The 25,395-nt window shown below is 45.4% G+C and overlaps 1 protein-coding gene across 1 annotated transcript in view; it reads left to right on the top strand.

Annotated features, from left to right (window-relative positions):
• EPHX1 (epoxide hydrolase 1) overlaps window positions 1-25,395 on the top strand; it is a 47,691-nt gene that overhangs the window by 20,241 nt on the left and 2,055 nt on the right. Inside the window, exons 2-7 of the mRNA XM_077168585.1 lie at window positions 6,503-6,690; window positions 8,468-8,648; window positions 19,490-19,717; window positions 19,890-20,019; window positions 20,475-20,686; window positions 21,902-22,010. Of these exons, the coding sequence (XP_077024700.1) occupies window positions 6,508-6,690; window positions 8,468-8,648; window positions 19,490-19,717; window positions 19,890-20,019; window positions 20,475-20,686; window positions 21,902-22,010 (1,043 nt within the window). The 5' untranslated portion in view covers window positions 6,503-6,507. The remainder of the gene's footprint in view (window positions 1-6,502; window positions 6,691-8,467; window positions 8,649-19,489; window positions 19,718-19,889; window positions 20,020-20,474; window positions 20,687-21,901; window positions 22,011-25,395) is intronic.

The following is a 25,395-nucleotide window of genomic DNA, read 5'->3' as shown; positions in this document are numbered from 1 at the left end:
CAGGAGTAGCTATATTAATATCCAACAAATTAGACTTCAAATGTAAAACAATTAAGAGACAAAGAAGGGCACTATGTATTAATAAAAGGAACAATTCAACAAGAAGACACAGCAATTATAAATATTTATGCACTGAGTCAGAGTGCTCCAAAATACATGAGACAAACACTGAAAAGAGAAATAGACACATCTACCATAATAGTTGGAGACTTCAATTCCCCATTCTCATCCATGGACATGTTCTAGTTTCCTAGCTGCCAGAATGCAGTATACCAGAAATGAAATGACTTTTTAAAAGGGGGATTTAATAGGTTGCTAGTTTACAATTCTAAGGCTGAGAAAATGTCCCAATTAAAACAAGTCTATAGAAATGTTCGATCTAAGGCATCCAGGGAAAGATACCTTGGTTCAAGAAGGCCGATAAAGTTCAGAGTTTCTCTCTCAAGTGAGAAGGCACATGACAAACACAGTCAGCCTTTCTCTCTCATCTGGAAAGGCATGTAGCAAACACGGCATCATCTGCTAGCTTCTTTCCTGGCTTCCTGTTTCATGAAACTCCCCAGGAGGCAGTTTCCTTCTTCATCTCCAAAGGTCACTGGCTGGTGGACTTTCTGCTTCTCGTGGCTATGTCGTTCTGCTCTACTCTCTCTGAATCTCCTCCTTCCTCCAAAATGTTTCCTCTTTTATAGGATTCCAGTAAACTAATCAAGACCCACATAAAATGGGTGGAGACATGTCTCTATCTAATCAAGTTTAATACCCGCATTGATTGGGTCATATCTCCATGGAGATAACCCAATCAAGTTTCCAACCTATAGTACAGAATAGGGATTAAGAGAAATGGTTGCTCCCACTAGATTGCCTAGGATTAAATCATGGCTTTTCTAGGGTACACGAATCATTTCAAACCAGCACAGGACAGAACATCTAGACAGATGATCAATTAAAAAAAACAATTTGAATAACAATAAACAAACTACAATTAACAGACATTTATAGACCATTATACCCCACAGTACAGGATACACCTTTTTCTCAAGTGCTCATGGGTCATCCTCAAGGATAGACCATATGCTGGGTCACAAAGCAAGTCTCAATAAATTTAAAGAGATTGAAATTGTACAGAGCACTTTCTTGGATCATAAAAGAATGAAGTTGGAAATCAATAACAGGCAGAGGGCCAGAAAATTCACAAACATATGGAGGCTCAACAACACACTCTTAAACAATCAGTGGGTCAAGGAAGAAATTACAAGAAAAATCAGTAAATATCTCAAGGTAAAAGAAAATGAAAATGTAACATTTCAAAATTTATGGGATGCAGCAAAGGCAGTGCTAAGAGGGAAATTTATTGCCCTAAATGCCTATATCGATAAAAGAAGAAAGAGCAAAAATTGAGGAATTAACTGTTCACTTGGAAGAACTAGAGAAAGAACAGCAAACTAACCCCAAAGCAAGCAAAAGGAAAGAAATAACGAAGATTAGAGCAGAAATAAATGAAATTGAGAACATGAAAACAATAGAGAAAATCAGTAAAACCATAAGTTGGTTCTATGAGAAAATCAGTGAGATCGATGGACCCTTAGCAAAGTTGACAAAAAGAAGAAGAGAGAGGATGCAAATAAATAAAATCAGAAATGGAAGAGGAGACATAACCACTGACCCTGCAGAAATAAAGGAGCTAATGAGAAGACATTATGAACAACTTTATGCTAATAAACTAGACAAAGTAGATGAAATGGACAACTTCATAGAAAGGCATGAACAACCAACATTGACTCAAGAAGGAATAGACGACCTCAGCAAACCAATCACAAGTAAAGAAATGGAATCAGTCCTTAAGAAACTCCCCAAAAAGAAAAGTCCAGGACCAGATGGCTTCACATGTGAATTCTACCAAATATTCAAGAAAGGATTAGTACCAATCTTGCTCAAAAATGTCAAAAAATTGAAGAGGAGGGATGGCTACGTAACTCTTTCTTTAAAGCCAATATCGCCCTCATACCAAAGCCAGACAAAGATACTACAAGAAAAGGAAATTACAGACCAATCTCTCTAACGAATATACAAAACATGCAAAAATCCTCTACAAAATTCATGCAAATAGAATCCAGCAGTACATTAAAAGAATTATACACCATGACCAAGTAGGATTCATCCCAGGTATGTGAGGGTGGTTCAACATAAGAAAGTTAATTAATGTAATAATGCCATATCAACAAATCAAAGCAGAAAAACCTCATGATCATTTCAGATGTGGAGAAAGAAGCACACTTATCTACTGTTGGTGGGAATGTAAAATGGTACAACCGCTGTGGAAGGCAGTTTGGCGGTTCCTCAGGAAGCTAAGTATAAAATTACCATATGATCCAGCAATACCATTGCTCGTTATCTATTCAGAAGACATGAGAGCAAGGACACAAACAGACATTTGCACACCAATGTTTAGAACAGCATTATTTACAATTGCCAAGAGATGAAAACAGCCCAAGTGTCCATCAACAGATGAGTGGCTAAACAAGCTGTGGTATAAACATACGATCGAATATTACACAGCTGTAAGACAGACTAAAGTCATGAAGCATGTAACAACGTGGATGGACCTTGAGGACATTATCCTGATTGAGATTAGCCAGAAACAAAAGGGCAAATACTGTACGGTCTCACTGATATAAACTACCATTAATGAATGAACTTGGAGAGTTTCAGTTAAGAACAGAGACCATCAGGAGATAGAAACAGGGTAGATACTGGGTAATTGGAGCTGAAAAGATACAGACTGTGAAACAGGACTGATTGTAAAAATTCAGAAATGGATACTCAATACTACCTAATTGTAGCACAATAATGTTAGTACACTGAATGAAGCTGAATGTGAGAATAATGGAGGAGGGCTGGGGGCACAAATGAAACCAGGAGGAAAGATATGCGATAAAGACTGAGATGGTATTATCTAAGAATGCCTAGAGTGTACAATGATAGTGACTACATGTTCAAATTAAAACATGTTTTTTGCATGAGGAAGAACAAAGGAATGTCAGTATTGGAGGGTGTTGAAAATACATGGTAATTCATATTTTAAAACTAACTTATGTGTGAGACTAAAGCAAAAAAATGTTTATTTTAGTACAAAATTTATATTTTGACTAGTGCATTTCCTAATATAACTTATATGGACAGCTTAATTGAACACCATAAATACCTGGAACCTTGAATAGGGTATGAGATTTTGTAGGTTTGTCTAGAGTGATACCCCAATAAATCCCAGAGTGATCTGAACAGTGAATAAAAAAGTATTTGCAAAGTCCCCTTGGGGGAATGGCAAGAAAGGGGGAAAATTCAACTTCCCCATTGGGAGAAGGCCTGACATTTTTGCAGGCAGTGGGAACAACTAAATCAATAGGCCAGCCCTCAATCCTGGGATTAGTTCATATGAAACTTATCCCCACAAAGGATAGGCTAAACCTACCTAAAATTAGGCCTAAGAGTTACCCCCAAAGAACCTCTTTTGTTGCTCAGATGTGGCCTGTCTCTCAGCCAACACAACAAGCAAACTCACCACCCACCCCCACTCTATGTGGGACATGACTCCCAGGGGTATAAACTTCCCTGGCAACGTGGGACAGAAATCCTAGTATGAGCTGAGCCTCAGCATCAAGGGATTGAGGAAACCTTCTCGACTGAAAGGGGGAAGAGAGTTATGAGACAAAGTGTTAGTGACTGAGAGATTTCAAACATAGTCAAGAGGTTACCCTGGAGGTTATTTTTACGCATTATATAAATTTCCCCTTTTTAGTTGAAGGTATATTAGAGAGGCAAGAGGAAGTACCTGAAACTGTAGAGCTGTGTTCCAGTAGCCATGTTTCTTTAAGATGATTGTATAATGATATAGCTTTCATGATGTGACTGTGTGATTGTGGAAACCTTGTTCTGATGCTCCTTTTATCTATGGTTTGGACAGATGAGTAAAAAATATGGATTAAAAATAAATAAAATAAGGGGAACAAATGTTAAAATAAATTAGGTAGAGGGGAATACTAGTGATCAGTGAGAGAAAGAGTTCAGGGGTATGGTATGTATGAGTTTTTTTCTTTTTTCTTTTCATTTTTTTTTCTGGAGTGATAGAAATATTCTAAGAAATGATCATGGTAATGAACATACAACTATTGGATGATATTGTGAGTCATTGATTGCACGCCAAGTATGGAATGTTCATATGTTAAGAATGTTTGTGTTTGTATGTTGTTTGGTTTTATAATTTAAAAAAAAAGAATAGAGAGAAATAAGTGCTAGAGAAAACGTAGAGAAAGAGATGTACCTATTCACTGTTGGTAGGAAAATGAGAGGTGCAGCCCCTTGGAGGGCAGTGTGGTGATTCCACAGGAGGCTAGGGGTGGGGTTGTCATATGATCCTGATATGCTGTGGCTCAGTATATACCTGGAGGAGCTGAGTGTGGGGCCAGAAATGAACATTTGCACACTGGTGTTATGGCAGCAGTGCTCCTGACCCACAATGGATGGAGATGGCCTAAGGGCACAAGGACTGAGGAATGGAAGGGGGAACTGTGGTGTACACTGAGCAGCTGCAAGAAGGAATGAAGTTGTGAGGTATGCAACTAGAGGAATGAACCTTAAGGACTGTATGTTGGATGAAATGTCAGAAAGATAAAGACAAATATTATCATGCCTCACTCACATGGACTAACTATAATATAAATACTCGATGAACGGAAATCGAGAGCATAGGTTATCAGGTTGGGGCCTACTGTAAAGGGTCCTAGATTGTAAGCTCTTACAGCAGTCACATAAATGCAGAAGTTGTAACCTATTTCTAAATTCTGAGGTACTGAGCTGTTTGTATGTAACCTGGTCGTTCCCAGAAATTTTAGGTATTTGTGTGACAACTGAGACTCAGAGGTAGATCTCTGAAGCTATGAAAATCAGCAGTACCCCGTAAAGAAACTGTTGAAAAAGTTGACAAAGGGATGAGACTTTGACTAGAAATATGAATGCAGCTGATTGGGATAGGACTAACATAGATCAGAATACAGGATAAAGGATCATATCTTTCATATTTTAAAACTTCAACTTCTGTGAGAGACCAAAGAGAGATGTTTATTTGGTGCTAAATTTATATTTTGGGTAGCATATTACCTAATGTAACTTGTATGGCTAACTGGACACCATTAGTACATGGAATCTTGAATAGGGTGTGAGATTTTGTTGGTTTGTCCAGTTAGTGTAATGCTCCAATATATCCCAGAGTAATTTGGGCAGAAAATAAAAAAGAATTTTTCAGAGTCCCTTTGGGGGAATAGGGAGAAAGGGAGAAAAATTCAAGTATCCCACTTGGAGAATTCCTGCTACTCTCGCAAGCAGTAGGGACAACCAAATCAATAGGCCAAGCCCTCGATCTTGGGGTTCACACCTATGAAACTTATTCCTGCAAAGGATAGGCTACTTAAAATTAGGCCTAAAAGTCACCCCCAGAGAACCTCTTTTGTTGCTCAGGTGTGGCCTCTCTCTCTAAGCTAACTTGGCAGGTGAACTCACTGCTCTCCCCACTACGTGGGACATGACTCCCAGGGATGTAAATCTCACTGACAATGTGGGACAGAACTCCCGGGATGAGCTGGGACCCAGCATCATGGGACTGAGAAAGGCTTCTTGACCAAAAAAACGGGCAAGAGAGAAATGAGCCAAAATAAAATTTCAGTGACTGAGATTTCAAACAGAGTTGAGAGGTTTTCCTGGAGGTTGTTCTTGTGCATTATATAGATATCCCCTTTTTAGTTTATGGGGTATTGGGGCGGTTGTAGGGAAGTACCTGAAACAGCTGAATTGTGTTCCAGTAGCCTTGATTCTTGAAGACAGTTGTATAACTATATAGCTTTTACAATGTGACCATGTGATTGTGAAAACCTTGTGTCTGATGCACCTTTTATCCAGGGGATGGGCAGATGAGTAAAAAAATGTGGATAAAAATAAAATAAATAACAGGCGTGACAATGGGTAAAAGAAATTGGGTAGATGAAAATACTAGTGGTCAGTGAGAGGGAGGGGTAAGGGGAATGGGTTGTATGAGTTTTTTCTTTTTTATTTCTTTTTCTGGAGTGATGCAGATGTTCAAAAAAATGATCATCGGTGATGAGGACACAACTATGTGATGATATCGTGAGCCATTGATTGTACACCATGTATGGACTGTATGTGTGTGAAGACGTGTCTCAAAAATATTTTTTTAAATAAGCTCCCACCCAGCAATATTGAGCGAGGAGTAAAGAACTTGGCTTTTCTGGGGTCCACAGTGGTTCAAACTAGTGCAGGAGGGTCAGGGGTGATGTTGGCTTTTTCTATAGTTCCTGTACTATGCTTATTTAATTTTTTTACTTCAAGAATAAATAAAACCATGGGTTGGGTGGGCTAGAAGCAGCAGGGTTGGGGCGGGGGGGAGCCTGCCGGGTGGGGCTTTGAGGCTGATGGGTCTCCCCGCCCCTTGCAGGAATCATGTGGCTGGAGATCTTCCTGACCTTCATGCTGGCCTATGCCATCTACCGGTTCATGTCCCGGGACAAGGAGGAGACCCTGCCGCTGGAAGACGGGTGGTGGGGGCCAGGACCGAAGCCCTCAGCCAGGGAGGACGACAGCATCCGCCCTTTCACGGTGGAGATAGTGGCCGAGGAGGTCAACGTAAGGCATCTTCCCCTGGGCAGGGCTGGGGCGGAAGGGGCTGGGAGCTGGGAGAGTCGCCCCCCCTTTGGAGTGATTTTAGTCTTTCCCCCCCCTGAGTAGGCACCCATTGCTCCAGAGCAGAGTTCCCAGCTCCCCCACCCCATTCCTTCTAGGCCCTTCCCCTCCCCAAGAGCCCAGCAGCCCCCGGCAGGAGAGGGATGCAGCTAGACACATTTAAGGGCATCAGAGGTCACAGACATTGGTGGTTCTCAGCAACTTGTGCCCCACCTGAAACCTTGGCAGTGAGCCTACGGGGAAAAGCAAGCAGGTCCTGCCAGGAGCTGGGTGGAGACCTGAGTGAAAACCAAGGCAGTGCTGGCACAAAACCTGTAGTTTCAGGAAGGCAGAGGCCAGCGTGGGTTAAGCACCTGCTGGGCATCCAGCCACTGATGACCACGTCCAGTCGCTGTGGGAATCCTGTAGGTGAGGACAAATGTCCCCATTTTACAGATGTAGAGACTGAGGCTTGGAGATGTATAACAATCTGTCCAAGGTGACACAAGGATTGGAACTCAGTCTGCATACCTCCAAAGCCGCTGCCCTCAGCCCACCCAGGACTAGAGGAGGGAAGAAAATAATGGGGTGGGGGATTGGAGAGGGCAGCTGCCTGGAAGGCTTGAGCAGGCCAGGAGGGTGGCTGGGGCCTGGAATGTCCCTGGTCATGATTTCTTTCACTCTGTTAGGAGCTTGGAAGGAGAGAGAAACCGTTCTCTCAAATAGCTCATAGCTCAATAGGGAAGAAAAGGGATGTGATTAATAGGGATAAAGGCCATAAAAGGCACCAATAAAAAGGCGTGAGTGCTCTGAGGAGGAGAGGATTAAAAAGTAGAAGCTGGGCTGCCCCAAGAGAAATGAGGCTGATGCTCCCTTCGTAGGATTTGCTGGGGCCTTACTTTGTACTGCAGAGGCTGAGCCCAAGGGTTGCTCGCTCCCGTAGGATTCTAAGATTTCTTAACTGTTTGGGATGACTGAAGTCCTTAGAAGAAGCACTGGGAAGCGTGACACAGGAGAGACTCTGTGAGCAGAGCAGGACGTCCCCCAGTGGGGGTCGGTCCTTTACTCTGGCACATGCCCTATAGATTTGCACCCGCTCTCCTGGCCTATAATTTTTATCCCAAATGAGAGTGTGTCACTCAATGCTATATATCAGGGGCTGGCAAACTATGGCCCAAACCTTGCCTGCAACCTGTTTTCATATAGCCCACATTGCTAAGAATGCTTCTTATATTTTTAAATGGTTGGGGAAAAAAAAAATCAAAAGAATAGTATTTTGTGACCCATGAAAATTAGATGACATTCCATTTTCAGTGTCCATAAATAAAGTTTTATTGGGACACAGCCACGTGCATCCATCTCCGTGTTGTCTAGGGCTGCACCCCATGAGCAGAGTGAGCTGTTTTGGCCAGTAAAGCCTAAATTATTTACTATCCTTTTGCCGACCCCTGCTGTATATAAACCTCGGTAAATTAAAAGTGAATGTTGTTCATACATTTAAAAACTTCAAGATGAGAAGTAAGCCTGAACACACAAGCTTTGGGAATAGCCAGGGTTGGGGGAAGCAATGAGGTGTCCCGGGCATAAACCTGACAAGCCGAGAGCACAGATCTGCCTGCCCGCCTTCCACCCTCTGCCCTGAAACTTGGCCTTGACCTACTATAGTGCAGGGTCTGTGGCTTCAGGGTTTGCTTGTCTCCCCCCCATCCCCCCACCCTCCACGGGGCGCACTTCTCTGCAGGACTTACACCAGAGGATTGATAAGACCCGCTTTACCCCGTCGTTGGAGGACAGCTGCTTCCACTACGGGTTCAACTCCAAGTATCTGAAGAAAGTCGTGTCCTACTGGAGAAATGAGTTTGACTGGAAGAAGCAAGTGGAGATCCTCAACAGGTACCGTCACTTCAAGACCAAGATTGAAGGTATGTTTCCAAAACGCCAGCAGAGGGTTAGGTCTGTCGTGGGAAAGGCCATCTTGTGTTATGTGACTTAGGCACAGCTGGGGTGACCCAGAATCCAGTGACGTGGTCATTGAAATGTATAGTCCTACACAGAAAAGTCGGAACTCTGCCGGAAAATGAAAAGGACGCAAATTCCCAACAAAGCCAATGGTCTTTAGAGCTAGACAGAAAAACACGCAAATAACTTAAAAACCAAAGAAATGCAGACGCCAGTCCAATGATGTAACTGTGTTAAGTGGGGATGACAGATTTCTTTGAGAAGATAGAGATAAGACTTAAACCTGGCTGCAGCCTCGGGGCCACCCTTCTTGAATTTTGGACTCCATGATATCATAGCCATTCATAGATGCTCAGCCTGTCAGGTAAGTCCTAAGAAAACCTGCCCTGTCTGTCTGCAGCTCTAGGCCTCATGCCCCAACTGTATCCCAGGTTGGAAATCTTACCGAGTTTATATGCAGTATTGGAACATTAATTATAAATTTAATTTATTAGAATTCTAAGAATTATTTGAAGTGCGTGAAAGATTTATTCATCAGTCAGATTACTCAAGTTCTTAAAAAGAAAATTGAACTTATAAACGCAGTTTATAATGTTTAAAGGTGTGTTGTTGACAAAACTTATAAATTCAACCACTTCTTAAAGTGACTTTCAACATTTGATAAACTTACCAACCTACGGCATAAGATCTGCAGGGAGAACCCAAATACTTAAAGAACTAAGTTTTTAATGTGTAATTCAATAAATTGAATATCAATTTTTAAAACCCAAGTAATCTCTGAATAAATTCTTTGACACTTAAAAATCATCCTCAAGGTCACTAAAAGCTCCACAGAGACCGTGTAGCTGGCAGACTTCTCAGGATGCTGTGTCGAGAGCAGTGAGAACCTTGGCTAATGGCTGATGAGGATGATAGGAAAGGACAGCTGGAAGCCTGGTCAGCAAATGCCCCTGTCGTCCAGACACGAGGATGTGGGGCCTGAGGGAGAGCTGTTTGAATAAGAGGCATGTATCCTGAAGCTGCAGCTAAGCCAAGAGTAGAAAAAAAAATCTGGAATTTTTGGAAGTCCTTATAAGTATTATTGCACCCTTTAGAGGATTTAGCAGTCTTCCGTCATGAGCCTAATGATCTAAGCCACTTCTGGTCCCCATATATAACTTCCAGAAGCTGCCGCTTGGATCCCTGCTGCTGGCTTGGCTGGCTTCCTTGAGTAGGTCGTGGATCACTGCTGCCCCAGCTCTTCAACATTCATCCAGCAGATGTTCAGAGGGCACGTCCTATACTCAGGCTTTCTGCTGGGGCTGGGGGCACATAGCGTCCCTAACTTCATGGTTCACAGGTTTTTCAAGGGCAGTTAGAGCATATGGAGAGGAATGCAGTGAGGGAGGCAGCTCCAGGTGTACCGTGAGCCATGCACACCCCATCTGGGAGTGTGAAGGAAGGCTTCCTGGAGGAGGTGATATCTAAGCTGAGACTTAGAGGATGAATAGGAGTTTGCTAAGTGTATAGGAAGGGTGGTCTAGGAGAAGGGAAGAGCATGTAGAGGCAGGGGGAGATAAAGGGCCGTTTATCTCCTAGAGGCTACAAGCCTGGGCCAAAGTCTCACCCCACTGGACATCTCAGGGGCTCCTCAGGACATTATGGGATGTCAGGTGTTTTGGCAGTTTTCCGAAGGGGGCAATCTGTGGCATCGAGGTCATTGTGGACAGCAGCATTCTCAGTCTTAGTCCGTGGGCAAGTCTGGGGCACATCCCCAGGCGGGGCTTGTCTTGCCTCTGACCCTTGCAGTGTATGTCCTGCCACTGGGCCCAGATTCACAGCCATCCTTCATCACGCCTCTTCTCAGGCTCCCCATCCTGGGACTGGCCCAAGGCCTCCCTCCTCACCCTTCATTTACTGCCGCCTCCCTCCTCCGTGTTTTGATCTCTCTTAGGATCCTCTCCTTCCCTGCTTCTGCCTCCCGTGCTCCTAGCTGATTGGTGTCCTGTCCTCCTTCTCCCTGCTGGCCTCAACACTCAGCCTCCCTCTTCTTGCCACTTTCCTGCTTGTTCTGGGATGAGCTTCTGGATCTAACTGATGCCCTGGGCCTCCCGCTACACTTCAGTCTCTAGCTCTCAGTGACTCTTGATCCTGAAGGAGTTTCAGAGGCCACCGTAAGTCCAGCCCCAGCATGGCCAGAAAGGAGGAGGGATTTGCCTGGCTGACAGGGAGGTGGACGGGATCCAGGTGTCCAGTCCTCCAGCTGGTCCCTCTCCTTCAGCATCCCCCCCCCACACTCTCATGGCTCAGGGCATTTGACCATAAAGCCCCTGTACCCCTCTACCCCACGCCCTCACTCACCAGGCCCGGTGCTGCCTTCCCAAGCCCAGATCTTTTCCTAACTTCTGACCCAGCAACCTCAGCATAGAGTGTCCTGTAGTCCACAGAAATGTAGGAAACCTGGGGAGAGAGCATTTCCTTCCTCAAAGAGAAAGAAGGGGCTGAGAGGGTAAATTATGAAGAATGGGTTTTTAAATATTTTTCTTAATTTTTGAATATGAAAGGCATATACAAGGTATAAAATTCAAAATGTACAGAAGGATAAGCAGTAAAAAGGAAGTCTCGCTTTGGCCCCAGCTCCCCTCCCCAAGGACAGCTTTGCTTTTCTTGCACTTCCAGGGATAATCCGTGAACACTCAAGCACATATGTATGTGTATATTTTTTTCTAATTTGGTCCAAGTTAATAAAAAATAATCTCACCTCCTGTAGTGCATTCCAAGGGACACAAGATTACCTGCTAAAATAAACTTTAGAATAGGGGAAAATTTAGCAACATAGAAGAATACCCAGAGGCCATTCCAAAATAGAAAGTAGGTAGGGTTCTATTTTTATTAAAAGAAGGTTATGGTCTCTAAGTAGTTTTTTAAAATGTCTGAACAGCTACAGCTGAGGGTTGCCTAAAGAGACAAGACAACTAAATGTAATGTGAGATCCCAGAGCAGAAAAAGAACATTAGGTGAAAACTAAGGAAATCTAAATAAACTATGAACTTTAGTTAATGGTAATGTATCAACATGGGTTCAATAATAGTTACAAATGTACCACACTAATGTAAGATGTTAAGAATAGGAGAAGCTGGATATGGGTGTATGTAAATTCTCTGTACTATCTTCTCATTTTTCCTGAAACTCTAAAACTACTTTAAAAGCTTATTAAAAAAAAAAAGTTTAGACACAGCCCAATGTTCTCCTCAGACAGCAGGGCTACATATGGTTTCTTTTTCTGTTGGTTTATCTGTGTTTTCCAAGTTGTCTACTGTGGACGTGTGTTGTTTGCATAATGAATCACCAGCACGAGGGAACAGAAACATTAGCAAGGTCACGTGGCCTGCCACAACCCAGCAGTGCTGGCGTTTGCCCTGAGCGCCAAGGAGCCACTTGCCTGGAATGAGCTGTTCACTACAGAGACTCGGGCTCATAGGAACTAGGGAGAGACTTGAATCTTTCATCTGCCCTTGGCTAGGACAGTGGCTCCAAATGCCCAGTACTCAGCTTTTTGTTGTTGTTATTATTGTTTTTCTGCAGTTTTATTGATACATGTGCATGCACCCTAGAGACCATCCAGGTATGCAGTCAGGGGCTCACAGTGTCATCACAGGGTTGTGCATCCCTGAGATCAATTTTAGAGCATTTTCATTACCCCAGAAGATAAATAAGAATAAAAAATAAAAGCCAAATCTTCCTCCTCTACCCCTTGTCCCCCAAAATCCTCCTATACCCCTTGTTGACCTATAGTATTGGTATGGTACATTTGTTAGTGGTGATGAAATAATATTAAAATACTACTGTTGGGTGGGCCACAGTGGCTCAGCAGGCAGAGTTGTCGCCTGTCATGCCGGAGACCTGGGCTCAATTCCCAGTGCCTGCCCATGCAAAAAAAAAAAATAAACAAATACTACTGTTAACTCTAGTCCATAGTTTGCAATAGGTACATTTTCACCATATGTCCTTCTATTATTAGCACCTTGTAATAGTGTAGTACATTTGTTCTCGTTCATGAAAGAAGTTTTAAACTATTTTTTTTGTTTATACAGTTAATCACATAGTCCACCACAAGATTCACTGTGATATAAATTCCCATGTTTTAATCTCCAACTTTCCTTCTGGTGACATACATGACTCTATCCATTTAAAGTGTACAATTTATTGATTTTCAACATATTCTCGTTATGCAACCATTACTACAATGAATTTGAGAACATGTCCATCACCCCTGAAAGAAATCCTATAGCCCATTTGCAGTCATTCTCATTTCTTCCCAAACTTCTTAGCCCTAGGCAACCATTAATTTACTTTCTATGTATAAATGCGTCTATTCCAGACATTTTATATAAATGGAATCATAAATATGTGGACTTTTGTGATGGGCTTCTTTCATTTAGCATAATGTCTTCAAGGCTCATCCATATTGTCACTTGTCTCAGAACTTCCTTTCTTTTTATGACTGAATAATATTCCCCTATATCTATGCCATGTTTTGTTTATTCATCCATCAGTTGATGGATATTTGAGTTGTTTCCACTTTTTGCCTATTTTGAATAATGCTGTTGTCAATATTCATGTAAAAGTTTTGTGTGGACGTATGCTTTCATTTCTTTTGAGTATATACATAGGAGTGGGATTGCTGGGCCACATACTAACTCTATGTTTAACCATTTGAGGAACCACCAAATTCTTTTCCAAAGTGACTGCGCCATTTTACATTTCGACTAATGGTACATGGGGGTTCCAATTTCTCCACATCCTAGCCAACAAGTTTTAATTTTCTGTCGTTTCTCTTATAGCTGTTCTAGTGGGTATGAGAGGCTGTGTGCTTTTGGTGTGCAATTCCCTGATGAGTAATGATGTTGAGCATCTTTTCATGTGCTTATTAGTCATTTGTTTATCTTCCTAGAAAGAATGTCTGTTTGGATCCTTTGCCCCCTTTAAATGGGATTATTTGTCTTTTTATTATTGAGCTGTAAAAGCTCTTTATATATTTAGATACACGACCCTTATCATGTATGTGATTTTCAAAAACTTTCTCCATTCTGTGGGTTGTCTTCTCATTTTCTTGATGGTGTCCTTTGCAACACAAAAGTTTTTTTTAATTTTGGTGAAGTCCAATTTATGTATATTTTCTTTGATTGCTTGTGCTTTTGGTACCATATCTAGAAAACCATTGCCTAATCTAATGCCATGAAGACTTATGCCTGTTTTCTTATTAAAGTTTGTAATTGTAACTCTTACATTTAGGTCTCTGATCTGCTTTGAGTTAATTTTTGTGTACAGTATGAGGTAGGAATTCAACTTCATTCTCTTCCATGTGGCTGTCCAGTTCCAGCACCATTTGTTGAAAAGACTGTTTTTCCCTGCTGAATTGTCTTGGCAGCCTTGTCAAAATCAATGGAGCATAATGTGAGGGCTTATTTCTGGACTTTCAATTTATTACAGTGATCTCTATGTCTGCCCTTGTGCCAGTCTACTTATCTTGATTACTGTAGCTTCGTACTAAGTGTTGAAATCAGGAAGTTTGAGTCCTCCAAATTTGTTCTTGTTTTTCAAGATTGTTTTAGCTAATCTGGGTCCCTTGCCATGCAACATAAATTTTAGTAACAGCGTGTAAATTTTGCATGAAACGCAGCTGGGATTTTGATAGGGATGTGTTGACTCTGTAGATAATTTCAAGAGTACTGCCATTTTAACAATCTTATCTTCCAATCCATGAGCGTGGGATGTTGTTTTAATTTCCTGGCTTCTAAAGCAAATGCCATGCAGTAGATTGGCTTAAACAATTGGAATTTATTGACTTGCGGAGTTGAGGCTAGGAGTCCAAAATCTAGTGTCATGAAGGTGATGCTTTCTCCCAGAAGACTGTGGTATTCTGAGGCTGACTGCCAGTGATCCTTGGTCCTTGGCTTTTTGTCACATTACAGTGCACATGGTGGCCTTCCCTGCCATCTCTCTTCTCTTCTAGTTCTGTTGACTTTGAGCTTCTGGCAACTCCCTCAGGCACTCTCTTTCCCTGTGACCTTCCCTATAAGCCTTCGGCAATTCGATTGAGACTGACCCTTGGCCATGCCTGAATTGAAGTAACCTCATCAAAATGTCCTCTTTTCAAAACTTCATACCCACAGGAATCAATTAAGTTTAAGAATATGTTTTCTGGGTGTGCTGGTTTGAAAGGATGTATGGACCCTAGAAAAACCATGTTTTAATCCTAATCCCATTTTGTAATGGCAGAATAATCCCTATTCAATACTGTGTGTTTGAAAGTGTAATCAGATCATCTCTCTGGATGATGTGATTTAGTCAAGAGTGGTTGTTAAGCTGGATTAGGTGACGACATGTCTCCACCCATTTGGGTGGGTCTTGATAAGTTTCTGAAGTCCTATAAAAGAGGAAGCATTTTGGAGAATGAAGGAGATTTGGAGACAGCAGAGAATGCTGCAGCACCACAAAGCAGAGAGTCCATCAGCCAGAGCTTTGGCAATGAAGAAGGAAAACGTCTCCTGGGGAGCTTCATGAAATTGGAAGCCAGGAGAGAAAGCTAGCAGATGACACTGTGCTCACCATGTGCCCTTCCAGCCAAGGGAAAAACCATGACTGTGTTCACCATGTGCTTTCTTGGATGAGTGAGAAACCCTGAACTTCATCAACCTTCTTGAACCAAGGTATCTTTCCCTGGATGCCTTTGATTGGACATTTCTATAGACTTGTTTTAATTAGGACATTTTCTTGGCCTTAGAACTGTAAACTAGCAATTCATTAAATCCTCTTTTTAAAAGCCATTCCATTTCCGGTATATTGCATTCCAGCAGCTAGCAAACTAGAACACTGGGGTACATAGTTCCAAACCATAACAAATGTCTTTCCATTTATTTTAGTCATCTTTAAGTTTTTTTCAACAATGTTTTGTAGTTTTCAGAGTATATGTTTTGAACTTCATTTGTTAAATTGATTGTTCTAAATTTTTATTCTTTTTGATGCTATTGTAAATGAAATTTTCTTAACTTCATTTGCAGATTGTTCATTGCAAGTATTTAGAAATACAATTGATTATTTTATATTGATCTTATATCCTGCAACTTTGCTGTGCTCATTAGTTCTAATTAATTTTTAGTGGGTTCCTTAGGATTTTCTATTTACAAGTTTGTGCCAGTTTGAAGCATTTATGTACCCCAGAAATGCCATGCCCTTTTTCCTGATCCAATCTTGTGGGGGGAGGCCATGTTTCTTTTAATCCTAATTCAATATTGTGGGGTGAAAACTTGATTGGATTGTTTCCATGGAGATACAGCACATGCAATTGTGTGGCTTTTAGTTAAATTGAGATGTGACTCTGCCCATCCCAGGTAGGTCTTGATTCGTTTACTGGAGTACTTTAAAAGGGGAAACATTTTGGAGAAACCTCAGATGTAGACACTTGGAGTACACTGCTTCATATCCAGCATGAGACTCAGACATATGGAGATGCAGAAAGCAAATACCCCAAGGGAAGCTGCCCAGCAGATGCCAGCCATCTGCCTACCCAGCTAACAGAGGTGTTCCAGATCCATAAGCCTTCTTGAGTCATGGTATCTCTCTCTGGGTGCCTTAGTTTAGACATTTTTATGGCCTTAGGACTGTAAACTTGCAACTTATTAAATTCCCTTTATAAAAGCCAATTCATGGGTGCACAGGTAGTTCAGTGGTATAATGCTCACCTTTCATGCAGTTCCATTCCCAGACCATGCACCCTGTTCCCCCCTCCCCCCAAAAACTGCCAACTCATTTCTGATATACTGCATTCTAGCAGCTTTAACAAACCAATGCAAAGATCATATCATCCATGACTACAGATTGTTTTATTTCTTCCTTTTCAATCTAGATGCCTTTGGTTCATTTTCTTCCCTAATTGGCCTTATTAGAAACTCTAGTATAATGTTGAGTAGAAGTGGTGAGAGTATCATCCTTGCCTTGTTCTTCCTTTTATGGTAAGAATTCTGTCTTTCACCATGATATATGTCAGCTGTGGGTTTTTCTTAAATACTCTTTATCAGGGGTTTTAGTTTGTTAAGCAGCTGGAATGCAATGTACCAGAAATGGAATGGCTTTTAAAAAGGGAATTTAATAAGTTATAAATTTACAGTTCTAAGCATATGTAAATGTCCAAACCAAGGCATCTAAGGAAGATACCTTAATTCAAGAAAGGCTGATGGAATACCTCTGTCAGCTGGGAAGCCATGTGGCTGGCATCTGCTGGTCCCTTGCTCCTGGGCTCCATTGCCTTCAGCATCTGTTCCTGTGGGGGTTTCTCACTTTGCTTCTCCAGGGCTGGCTTTCATCTCTTGGCCTCCCTTGGCTCTCTCCAGGTTCTGACTTGCTTAAAATCTCATGGCAATTTCTGCTGGGCTCCAAGCATCTCCAAGCATCCGAGTCTCTGTTGTCCAAGTGTTGGCATCCGTGTCAGCTCTCTCTGTTTCTGTCGGCTCTGGCTCTCTCCAAAATGTTTCCTCTTTTAAAGGATTCCAGTAAACTAATCAAGTTTATTGGAGTAAACTAGCATGGGTGGAGTCACATCTCCATCTAATCAAAAGGTCATTCCCACAAGTGGGTGTGTCACGTCTTCGTGGAGAAAATCTAATCAAATGTTTCTGCCCTACAAAACTAAATCAGGATTAAAAGAAATGACTGCCCCCACAGGATAGGATCAGTATTAAAACATGCGTTTTCTGGAGTACATAATAGCTTCAAACTGGCACATCAGGTTAAGAAAGTTCCCTTCTAGTCTTAGTTTTTCGAGGGCTTTTATCATGAAAAAGAGTCAAACTTTTTCAAATGCTTTTCTGCATCTGTTAAGAAGATCACGTGGCTTTTGTTCTTTATTCTATTGATGTAGTGTATTACATTAATTGATTCTCGGTTGTCAAACCAACCTTGCACTCCTGGAATAAATCACATTTGGTCATGGAGAATAATTTTTTTTTACCTGTTGCTGGATTTGGTTTGCAGATTTTGCATCTATATTCATGAGTGTTTTAGTTTGCTTTGCAGCTGAAAGCAGATACCAAAAAAAATGGTTTGACTTTTAACAATGGGAATTTTATTAGCTTACAAACTTACAGTTTGTCAAAGCATCAAATGATGCTTTCGTCCTGAAGACTAGCTGCCTGTGATCCTGGATTCCTCTATCATATGGCAAGGCACATGGCAGCATCTGCTAGCCTCTCCCTGTATGCCTCCCATGTGCTCCAGTAAGAGGGCTAACACCCACCCTGGGCCACGCCTTAACTGAATTAACCTCATCAGAGGGTCCTACTGATAATAGGTTCACATCCACAAAAATGGATTAGCTTAAGAATATGATTTCTGGAGTACATTTATTTCCAAACTACCACAATACTGGGCTGCAGTTTTGTTTTCCTGTGATGTCTTTGTCTGGTTTCATATCAGGGTAATATTGGCTTCATATAATGAGTTGAGAAGAGTTCCCTTCCCTTCTATTTTTGGAAGCATTTATGAAGAATTGATATTAATTCTTCTTTAAACGTTATAGTATTTCTATGTAAAGACATTTAAATCTTTATGTGCTCAAATTTATTTTTATGAATTTTACCTTTAGATTCTATAAAGGCAGTCTCTCTTTTCTTCTAGACAATTTCATTTTTTTACATTGAAACCTTTATTCCAGCATTTCTACTCTTAGAAATGTCTCTGAAGGAAGTAATAAGGGATAACTGGAAGATTTAACAAGTATTGCTGATGTTTAAAAACAAAAGTCTTCAGATAGAGAGACCATCAGCACCTCATGCCAGGGTTGGACAGTTGTTCTGACAGGTCTCTGTGCCTTCCGCTGCCATGCAGCAGGCTCACCCACCTGTCCACGTAGCTGGAGCGAATTCTTTCCTGCCTCTGGGCAGATTGCAGCATGCAGGAGGCTACTGGAAATGCAGAAAGACTCTGTAGGGATGCAGAGGACAGAGGGTTCTAGAGGGCTGCCCCTCATAGCCCACCTCCAGAAGTTTCCCGGGTCCAAGTCAGAGTCACCAAACCTCCATTAAGTGTCAGTTTAACTCACAAGCCCTTTAATATCTGTGCCATATTTCACCTTTTCAACAACTTTGTGAGTCAAGAATTGTCATCCCCATTTTACAGAGACTGAAGTAAAGGCTCAGAGAGATGACAGAAGACATGTGCGTTGAGAACCCAAAGGATTCCAAGTCCAGCGTTCTTTCCCCTGTCTGATTTTACACCCACTGTGTCTTTGGATCTGCCTCCCTCCCACCCCAATGCGTGTATCAATCAGCCCATCTGTCAATCAGCTATCCAGTCAGGGGATTTATTAAGCACTCCCTCTGTGCCTAGATCTAGTAGGAAATACACCAGAGGGCATCCAAGGGTAACTTGGGGCGTCGACGTTGGTTTACTAGGGTTTGTCTCAGAATCAGAATGACCCCCAACAGAGCAGAACTAGGTGTCCTCTGCATGGGGGGTGCAGGCCTGGGGTTCAAACCAAGCCCTGTTTTTCTGTCATCCTCAGCGAGTTCCCCCTCTTCTCCAGGGTTCCTTTCCCCGCTGTGACAGGGGATAATAGTTCCTCTTGTAGGGTTCCCTGTAGCCACCCCCGCCGGAGTGCTCACCCAAGGGTGTTGCCTGTAATTGCTGAGGTTGATGCCAGGATACAGGGGAATAGCCCCGCGGGGGTGGGGAGCCCGGATGAGGGGACGGTCTGTCCCCCGGGCCATGCTCCAGGGCACTGGCCTCCCCCGCCTTGGGCTCCCCCTGACTGCCCTCCTCCCCCCAGGGCTGGACATCCACTTTATTCACGTGAAGCCACCATGGCTGCCCCCCGGCCGCACCCCCAAGCCCTTGCTGATGGTGCACGGCTGGCCTGGCTCCTTCTACGAGTTTTATAAGATCATCCCGTTCCTGACTGACCCCAAGAGCCACGGCCTGAGCGACAAACATGTTTTTGAGGTCATCTGCCCTTCCATCCCTGGCTACGGCTTCTCCGAGGCCGCCTCCAAAAAGGGTAAGGCCTCCTCCACCCTGGCCCAGAGCTCCTCCCCTGGGCACATCGGGGAGGATGAGGGGGGCAGGTGGGGCTGAGGTGGAGGGGCCTGAGGCTGCCGGGAGGAGGCAGCGAGGAGGGCCTCAGTGCACGAGCCCCCCGCGGCCCCCGATTCTCTCCCCTTCACAACCAGGCCTGAACTCGGTGGCAGTCGCCAGGATCTTCTATAAGCTGCTCCTGCGCCTGGGCTTCCAGGAATTCTACATTCAAGGCGGAGACTGGGGGTCCCTGATCTGTACCAACATTGCGCAGCTGGTCCCCAGGTGAGGCTCACACACAGATGTGAGTGTGTTTGCACACTCATGCCTCCTGAAGGCGGGCCTTTGAGGCTCCTGTGCAGGGTGGCAGTGCCATTCCCTGGGTTAGGCCTGGGCCTCGGCCTCTCCTGCTGGAGCCACCCAGGCCATCTGCGCAGGAGCGGCGGGAGGGCCCTATCAGTGGCGTCTGTCCGGTGTAACCCAGGGCTGATGGCGCTGTGCCTGGTGTCCCATCACCAGGGCCAGTGGGAAGAAGGGAAGGTCAGGACTGGGCCTTTCTGATGGGCCAAGCACTGGAGAGAGACTGATTGGAACTTTCCAGAAGCTCCATATTCTGCCCCCAAGCACCCCCGAGGGGCAGGAGATGAGGGGGCTGGCACTGCGCCCCTCAGCCCTGTGGCTTGCTCCTGCCCACCTCTTCCCCCCCCTGTGCTCACCTGGTCTCCCCTCCCTGCCCGCAGCCACGTGAAAGGTCTGCACGTGAACATGGCTTTCATTATGAGGACGACCCCCAACATCCCGGCCCTTCTGCTGGGACGGCACTTCCGGCGCCTGTTCGGCTTCACGGAGAGGGACGTGGAGCTGATGTTCCCTTGGAAGGAGAAGTTTTTGTACAGCGTAGCGAGGGAGAGCGGCTACCTGCACATCCAGGCCACCAAGCCGGACACCGTGGGTAAGCGGGGCCCTGCCCACGGCCCTTGGCTTTCCATCCGGTCCTTTCCGGAAGGCACCCTGCAGAACACTGCTCTCAGGACCAAACCCCTCCGTAAGGAACGCAAAATTCCATCCCCCTTATACTGCATTTTCCCCTGAAGTAAGTTTGTGCATGGCTGTCAGATCCCCGTGCCAGCCCAGACAGCTGCATGTAGCTGATTCCGGCCCTGACCCAACCCCATCACTGCTGAGGATCTGCTAGATGACTCCCCAAAGGCCACTGACAAGACACCCAGTCATCTTTTTTTTTTTTAACCCGTTTCAAAGGCTTCTGCAGTTTTCATGACAGTCCCGTGTTCACACACGTGAGGCAGCCCAAGATGATAACAGCACTTCATAAAGCTGTTTTCTGGTTATAAAAGTAATCCATGTACATTGTCAAAAACTAAAAAATGGAAAAAAGCCAAAGGCATCGTCTGTAACTCCCCTCCCTCCCCCCAGCCTTCAGATGCTGGCGCTTTGGCTGATGGATTGTCACAAATGGAATTCCCGCATAACCGGCCCTCACACTGGGAAACAAAACATGACCCCTTGTCACAGAAGCCCCTTGCGCTCTCTCACCCACTGCCCTCCCAGGGCAGCCACTCTCCTGACCTCTGAGAGATGACTGGTTTTGTCTGTTTTTATACTTTATATGAAAGAAGTCATAGAGTATGTACTCTTTTGAGTCTGGTTTTTGCTCAGTATTATGTTTGTGAGATTCATCTATATATTAACTACACAGTATTTTAGTTTATGGGTCTATCAATATTGATTTTCAACTGATCTATTCATTTGGACTTTTAGATTATCTCTCATTTTCCATTAGCCACAGAATATAGACCAAAAAACACATTTAGAAAAAACAGTATTCACATCAATATATATTTCTTCTTTGAGCTTTGCAGAACCCAGAGTTGTAGGCCCTTCGGGTCTGAAGGAAGCCGCTTGTATCGTGTAGAAATCCCAGGATGTAGTGGGGAGAGGTGTTACCCTGTTTATCAGATTGAGGATCCCAAGGCTGAGGGTTGAGGAAGGGAGGGGCAGGTGCACCCCAAGAGCTGGGGCAGAGCTGTGACTCCAACCCAGGCTTCCCACCCGTGGCGTGGCCCTGTGGAGCCAGCACACCTCACTCCTGAGGAGGGGCTCCCTGGCACCCAGGCCTGAGCCCTATCCTCATTCCTTCCCACCCCAGGCTGTGCCCTCAATGACTCCCCCGTGGGACTGGCTGCCTATATTCTGGAGAAATTTTCTACCTGGACCAATTCAGATTTCCGGGACATGGAGGATGGAGGCCTAGAGAGGTAAGACCTGCTGTTTCTACTGTTGGCCCCCACCCCAGCAGCCATCTCCTTCACCCACCACCCTCCTCTCCATCCTCAGCTATGCTGCTTTATCTTGGTGGAGGCATCTGTGAGTTCCGTCTGTTTTTGACTGACCCACAGATCCTCACTCTGGGACCAGCTTCACTTCATTTTATGGATGAGGAAGTTGATGCACAGAGAGGGCTAGTGATTGACCCTAAGCCTCGCAGAGGTGCCCAGGAATAGGAGGCTCCATTTGCTAAACAACCCATCCTGGGATCAGGGAGTCCAGAAGGCAGTGAGTGCCCTTTTATTACCTCGAGGAGGGAGCCGCTTGGCTTCTCCTACCTGAAGCCCCTGGAGAGCTGCATCGTGGCCACATAACCGCTCAACCTCACCTGGAGTGTGGCTGGCGGGAAGACTTGGTAGGCTGTCCTAGCCCATCTCCCAGAGTCCTAGAAGACTGTAGCCTCTACATGCAGTGGCTCCCGGGTCCTTGATCTAACTCAGCCTTCATCAAGGTCATCTGTGAGCCCCCTTCTCCCAGGCCCATCCCTTTCTTCATCGGTGGCCCACAGCATCAGACACAGTGCTGGGGCTGGGGATTGGGAGTGCATGAGTCTGGATCCCTGCCTTAGGCCATGCTGTAACTTCACTACCTAGAACAGTGCCTGGTGTAGAGTAGCTGCTCATATTTGTTAAATGAATGAAGTTCTAGAATACAGAGACATGCAAAGGACTGTGGGGGTCTAGAGAAAGGAGGATTTGCTTTGTCTGCGGGGGAGGGAGGAGAAATGATTGGGAGAATCTATTTGAACCTGGCCTTGAAGAATGCATAGGAGTTTGCCAGGTGGAGAAGGGTAGGGGAAGGGAATTTCAGCAACAAGAACAGCAGACGCGAAAGCTGGAGTGATTAGCATGAAAGGTGTGCTTGGCTTGTCCAGGGGCTGGTGCAGATGATGACCTCATTCCCGGGGGTAGGCCCTCCAGGAGCCTCAGCAAGCCCTTGTCCTGGAATCGGTTTCCCCTACCCTCGTTCAGTAGAACCAGGGGCTGATGGATCTCCGTTAGGCCCATCTTGGCAAGAGGCCTGACCTTGCTACTTGCACACGAGTTCCCGGAGCGGTGGTCAGACCCCAGGCCCTGCCCTGCCGCCCCAGTGGACTGCCCCTCCAACTCCTGCCTAGGCTACCAGGAGCACCAAGGCTTTGAGCAAGGGCCGGACAAGATCAGTTCTGTGTTCTAGAAAGATCGGTCTCATTGCAGTAAGGTGGAGAATGGTTATCATGATAGTCCTCAAGTTGTGGTCAGAGGCCACGGGGAGATGGGAGCAGGCCAACTTACTGAAAATGGAAAGGTTCAGTGTAATTATTTCACTTTCAATGACTGGTTTCATTTTGTCCTCAAATATGTGTTTTAAAGGACGTTCATGTCTTCTTCTCTGTCCCACTCCACCCCCACCCCGTGCTGTGGCTGCACGTTCAGAAGCTCAGAGAGGGGGAACTGAGGACATAGGAAAGACATAGACCCAAATGTAGGAAGTCTGGTGAATGTATTCTTCATTCCCAAGAAGCCTCTTTTCACAAGATTCTCCATGATTTCACAATTAATATTAACACCTTCCCCGTGTACCTCCTGTACCTCAGTCTCCCCGACGCCACACGTGTCTCCAGCTGCACTCGTGGGAGCAGGGGCAGAGATGAACCGTACGCTCCTTGGGATGTGGTTCTCAGAATAAAAACATGATTAGTCAACTGCATCTCAACAGCTGGCCCAAACAAGCAGATTGACCTCTAGTAAACCGATTAATTGCCTAGAGCTGGGGAACAAGGCGAGAGGACAAACAAATGTGTTTTAATTCAGACAGCAGTAGCGTGAGGAGGTGCTTGACCAGGACGGCTTGGGGGTGGGGCCCGGGAGATGGAGGCGGGAGGGCGGCCAGGGTTGATGGCCAACCAGGTGTGGGAACTGCAGTTCCTAACTTGGCTTCCAGGGCCTGGGCATGCCTTCATCAGGCATGTCCCTTCCTCAGGGACAGAGGAAGAGGAGGGGCACTGGTGTGCGTGCACATGCATGTGGTCATGACTGAACGTGTGTGAGTACACATGTAAGTGTGTGAGTGCACGCTTATGCACATGGCCTGTGTACGTGTGTGCGTGTTGTCAGGAGCAGGCTGAGCAGAGGTGCTGAGCTCTTATCATGACCTGTTGAGTTGGCGCTGCTGGTGGGGTGCAGGTGGAGATGCCCACCTGGGGACTGGAACACAGGTGAGGGTTGGGATTGGAGGCAACCACTTCCACTGCACCTTGGTGGCACTGGCAGGCAGAACCCTGTTGGAGGGCAGGTCTCTTCAGAGTGTAGACAGAGCAGCATCCAGGGATGCTGGGGAAAGCAGTGCTGTGGGAGGAGGACGGGGCCCACCTGGCATCTGGCAGGGGCAGGCCCACCTGCAGGGTGGTCTGGGGATGGCCTGCACTGGACAGCCCGGGAGTGGGCACCCTGCCCGGAGAAGGGGTCCCAGCAGCCCAGTTCACGGGCCTTCTGGATGTCCACCTGCATGACAGCCAAAGCCCCCTGGGCATGGCCCTCACCTGCTCACTCCCACCTGAGCTCAGCCTCCTGGGGGTGGCGGGGAGGGGCTGGCTGCTGTCACCCAGGAGGAAGGTGAGAACCAGCACAAGACGTGTTATTTCTGGCCAGTACAAGACTAGCCAATTTACGGACACCTTTTCCACAGGAAGCTTACTCCAGAGGCCACACCCCTATGGGGACACAGCCTCTGCCCCTTCCAGTACTCCCTGGCCTCTGGGACATTGTGGGTGTCTCTGCTGTTTCCCACTTCCATGGTTTTCCCTAGTCTCAGGGTAGTTTCCCCAGAGCTGCCTGGTCTAGACACTGCCCTCCCCCAGCCCGCACGGCAAGGCTGAACCTCCCACCTTCCCTGAATCCCAAACCCTGTCAGGAGAGGAGCAGCAACCCCGGGGACAGCAGTTGGTGTCCACTGTGACCAGAGGCCCTCCTGCATGCCAGCAGAAACCCAGGGGATGGGGTCCCCGGGGCCCTCAAAGCTGTTGGCAGTGCTGCGGCCAGAGGCCTCCCCTATACTGCAGACAGGTTGGGAATGTCGACTCACAGGGTGAGGGGAAGCCATGAGGGTCTGCGGCCCCCTGCGCCTCCTCAGAGCCTCCCCCAGCCTGCACACTGCACCCCGAATGCAGGCTCTTCAGGGTTTCTTCGAAAGGGATGGCAATGGGGAGCCGCTGCAGCGCCCTGGAGTGGGGCTGCCTCAGCCAGGAAGTCATGGCCCTCTCTCTGCAGGCCTGGGCAGCTGGGGCTGTAAACAGCTACTTAAATAGCAAATTACAATTGTGAGGCATCTGCCCCT

Source organism: Tamandua tetradactyla, chromosome 7 (assembly GCF_023851605.1).
Source record: "Tamandua tetradactyla isolate mTamTet1 chromosome 7, mTamTet1.pri, whole genome shotgun sequence".
Classification (NCBI taxonomy): domain Eukaryota; kingdom Metazoa; phylum Chordata; class Mammalia; order Pilosa; family Myrmecophagidae; genus Tamandua; species Tamandua tetradactyla.
This window is presented reverse-complemented; position numbering and strand designations above follow the sequence as displayed.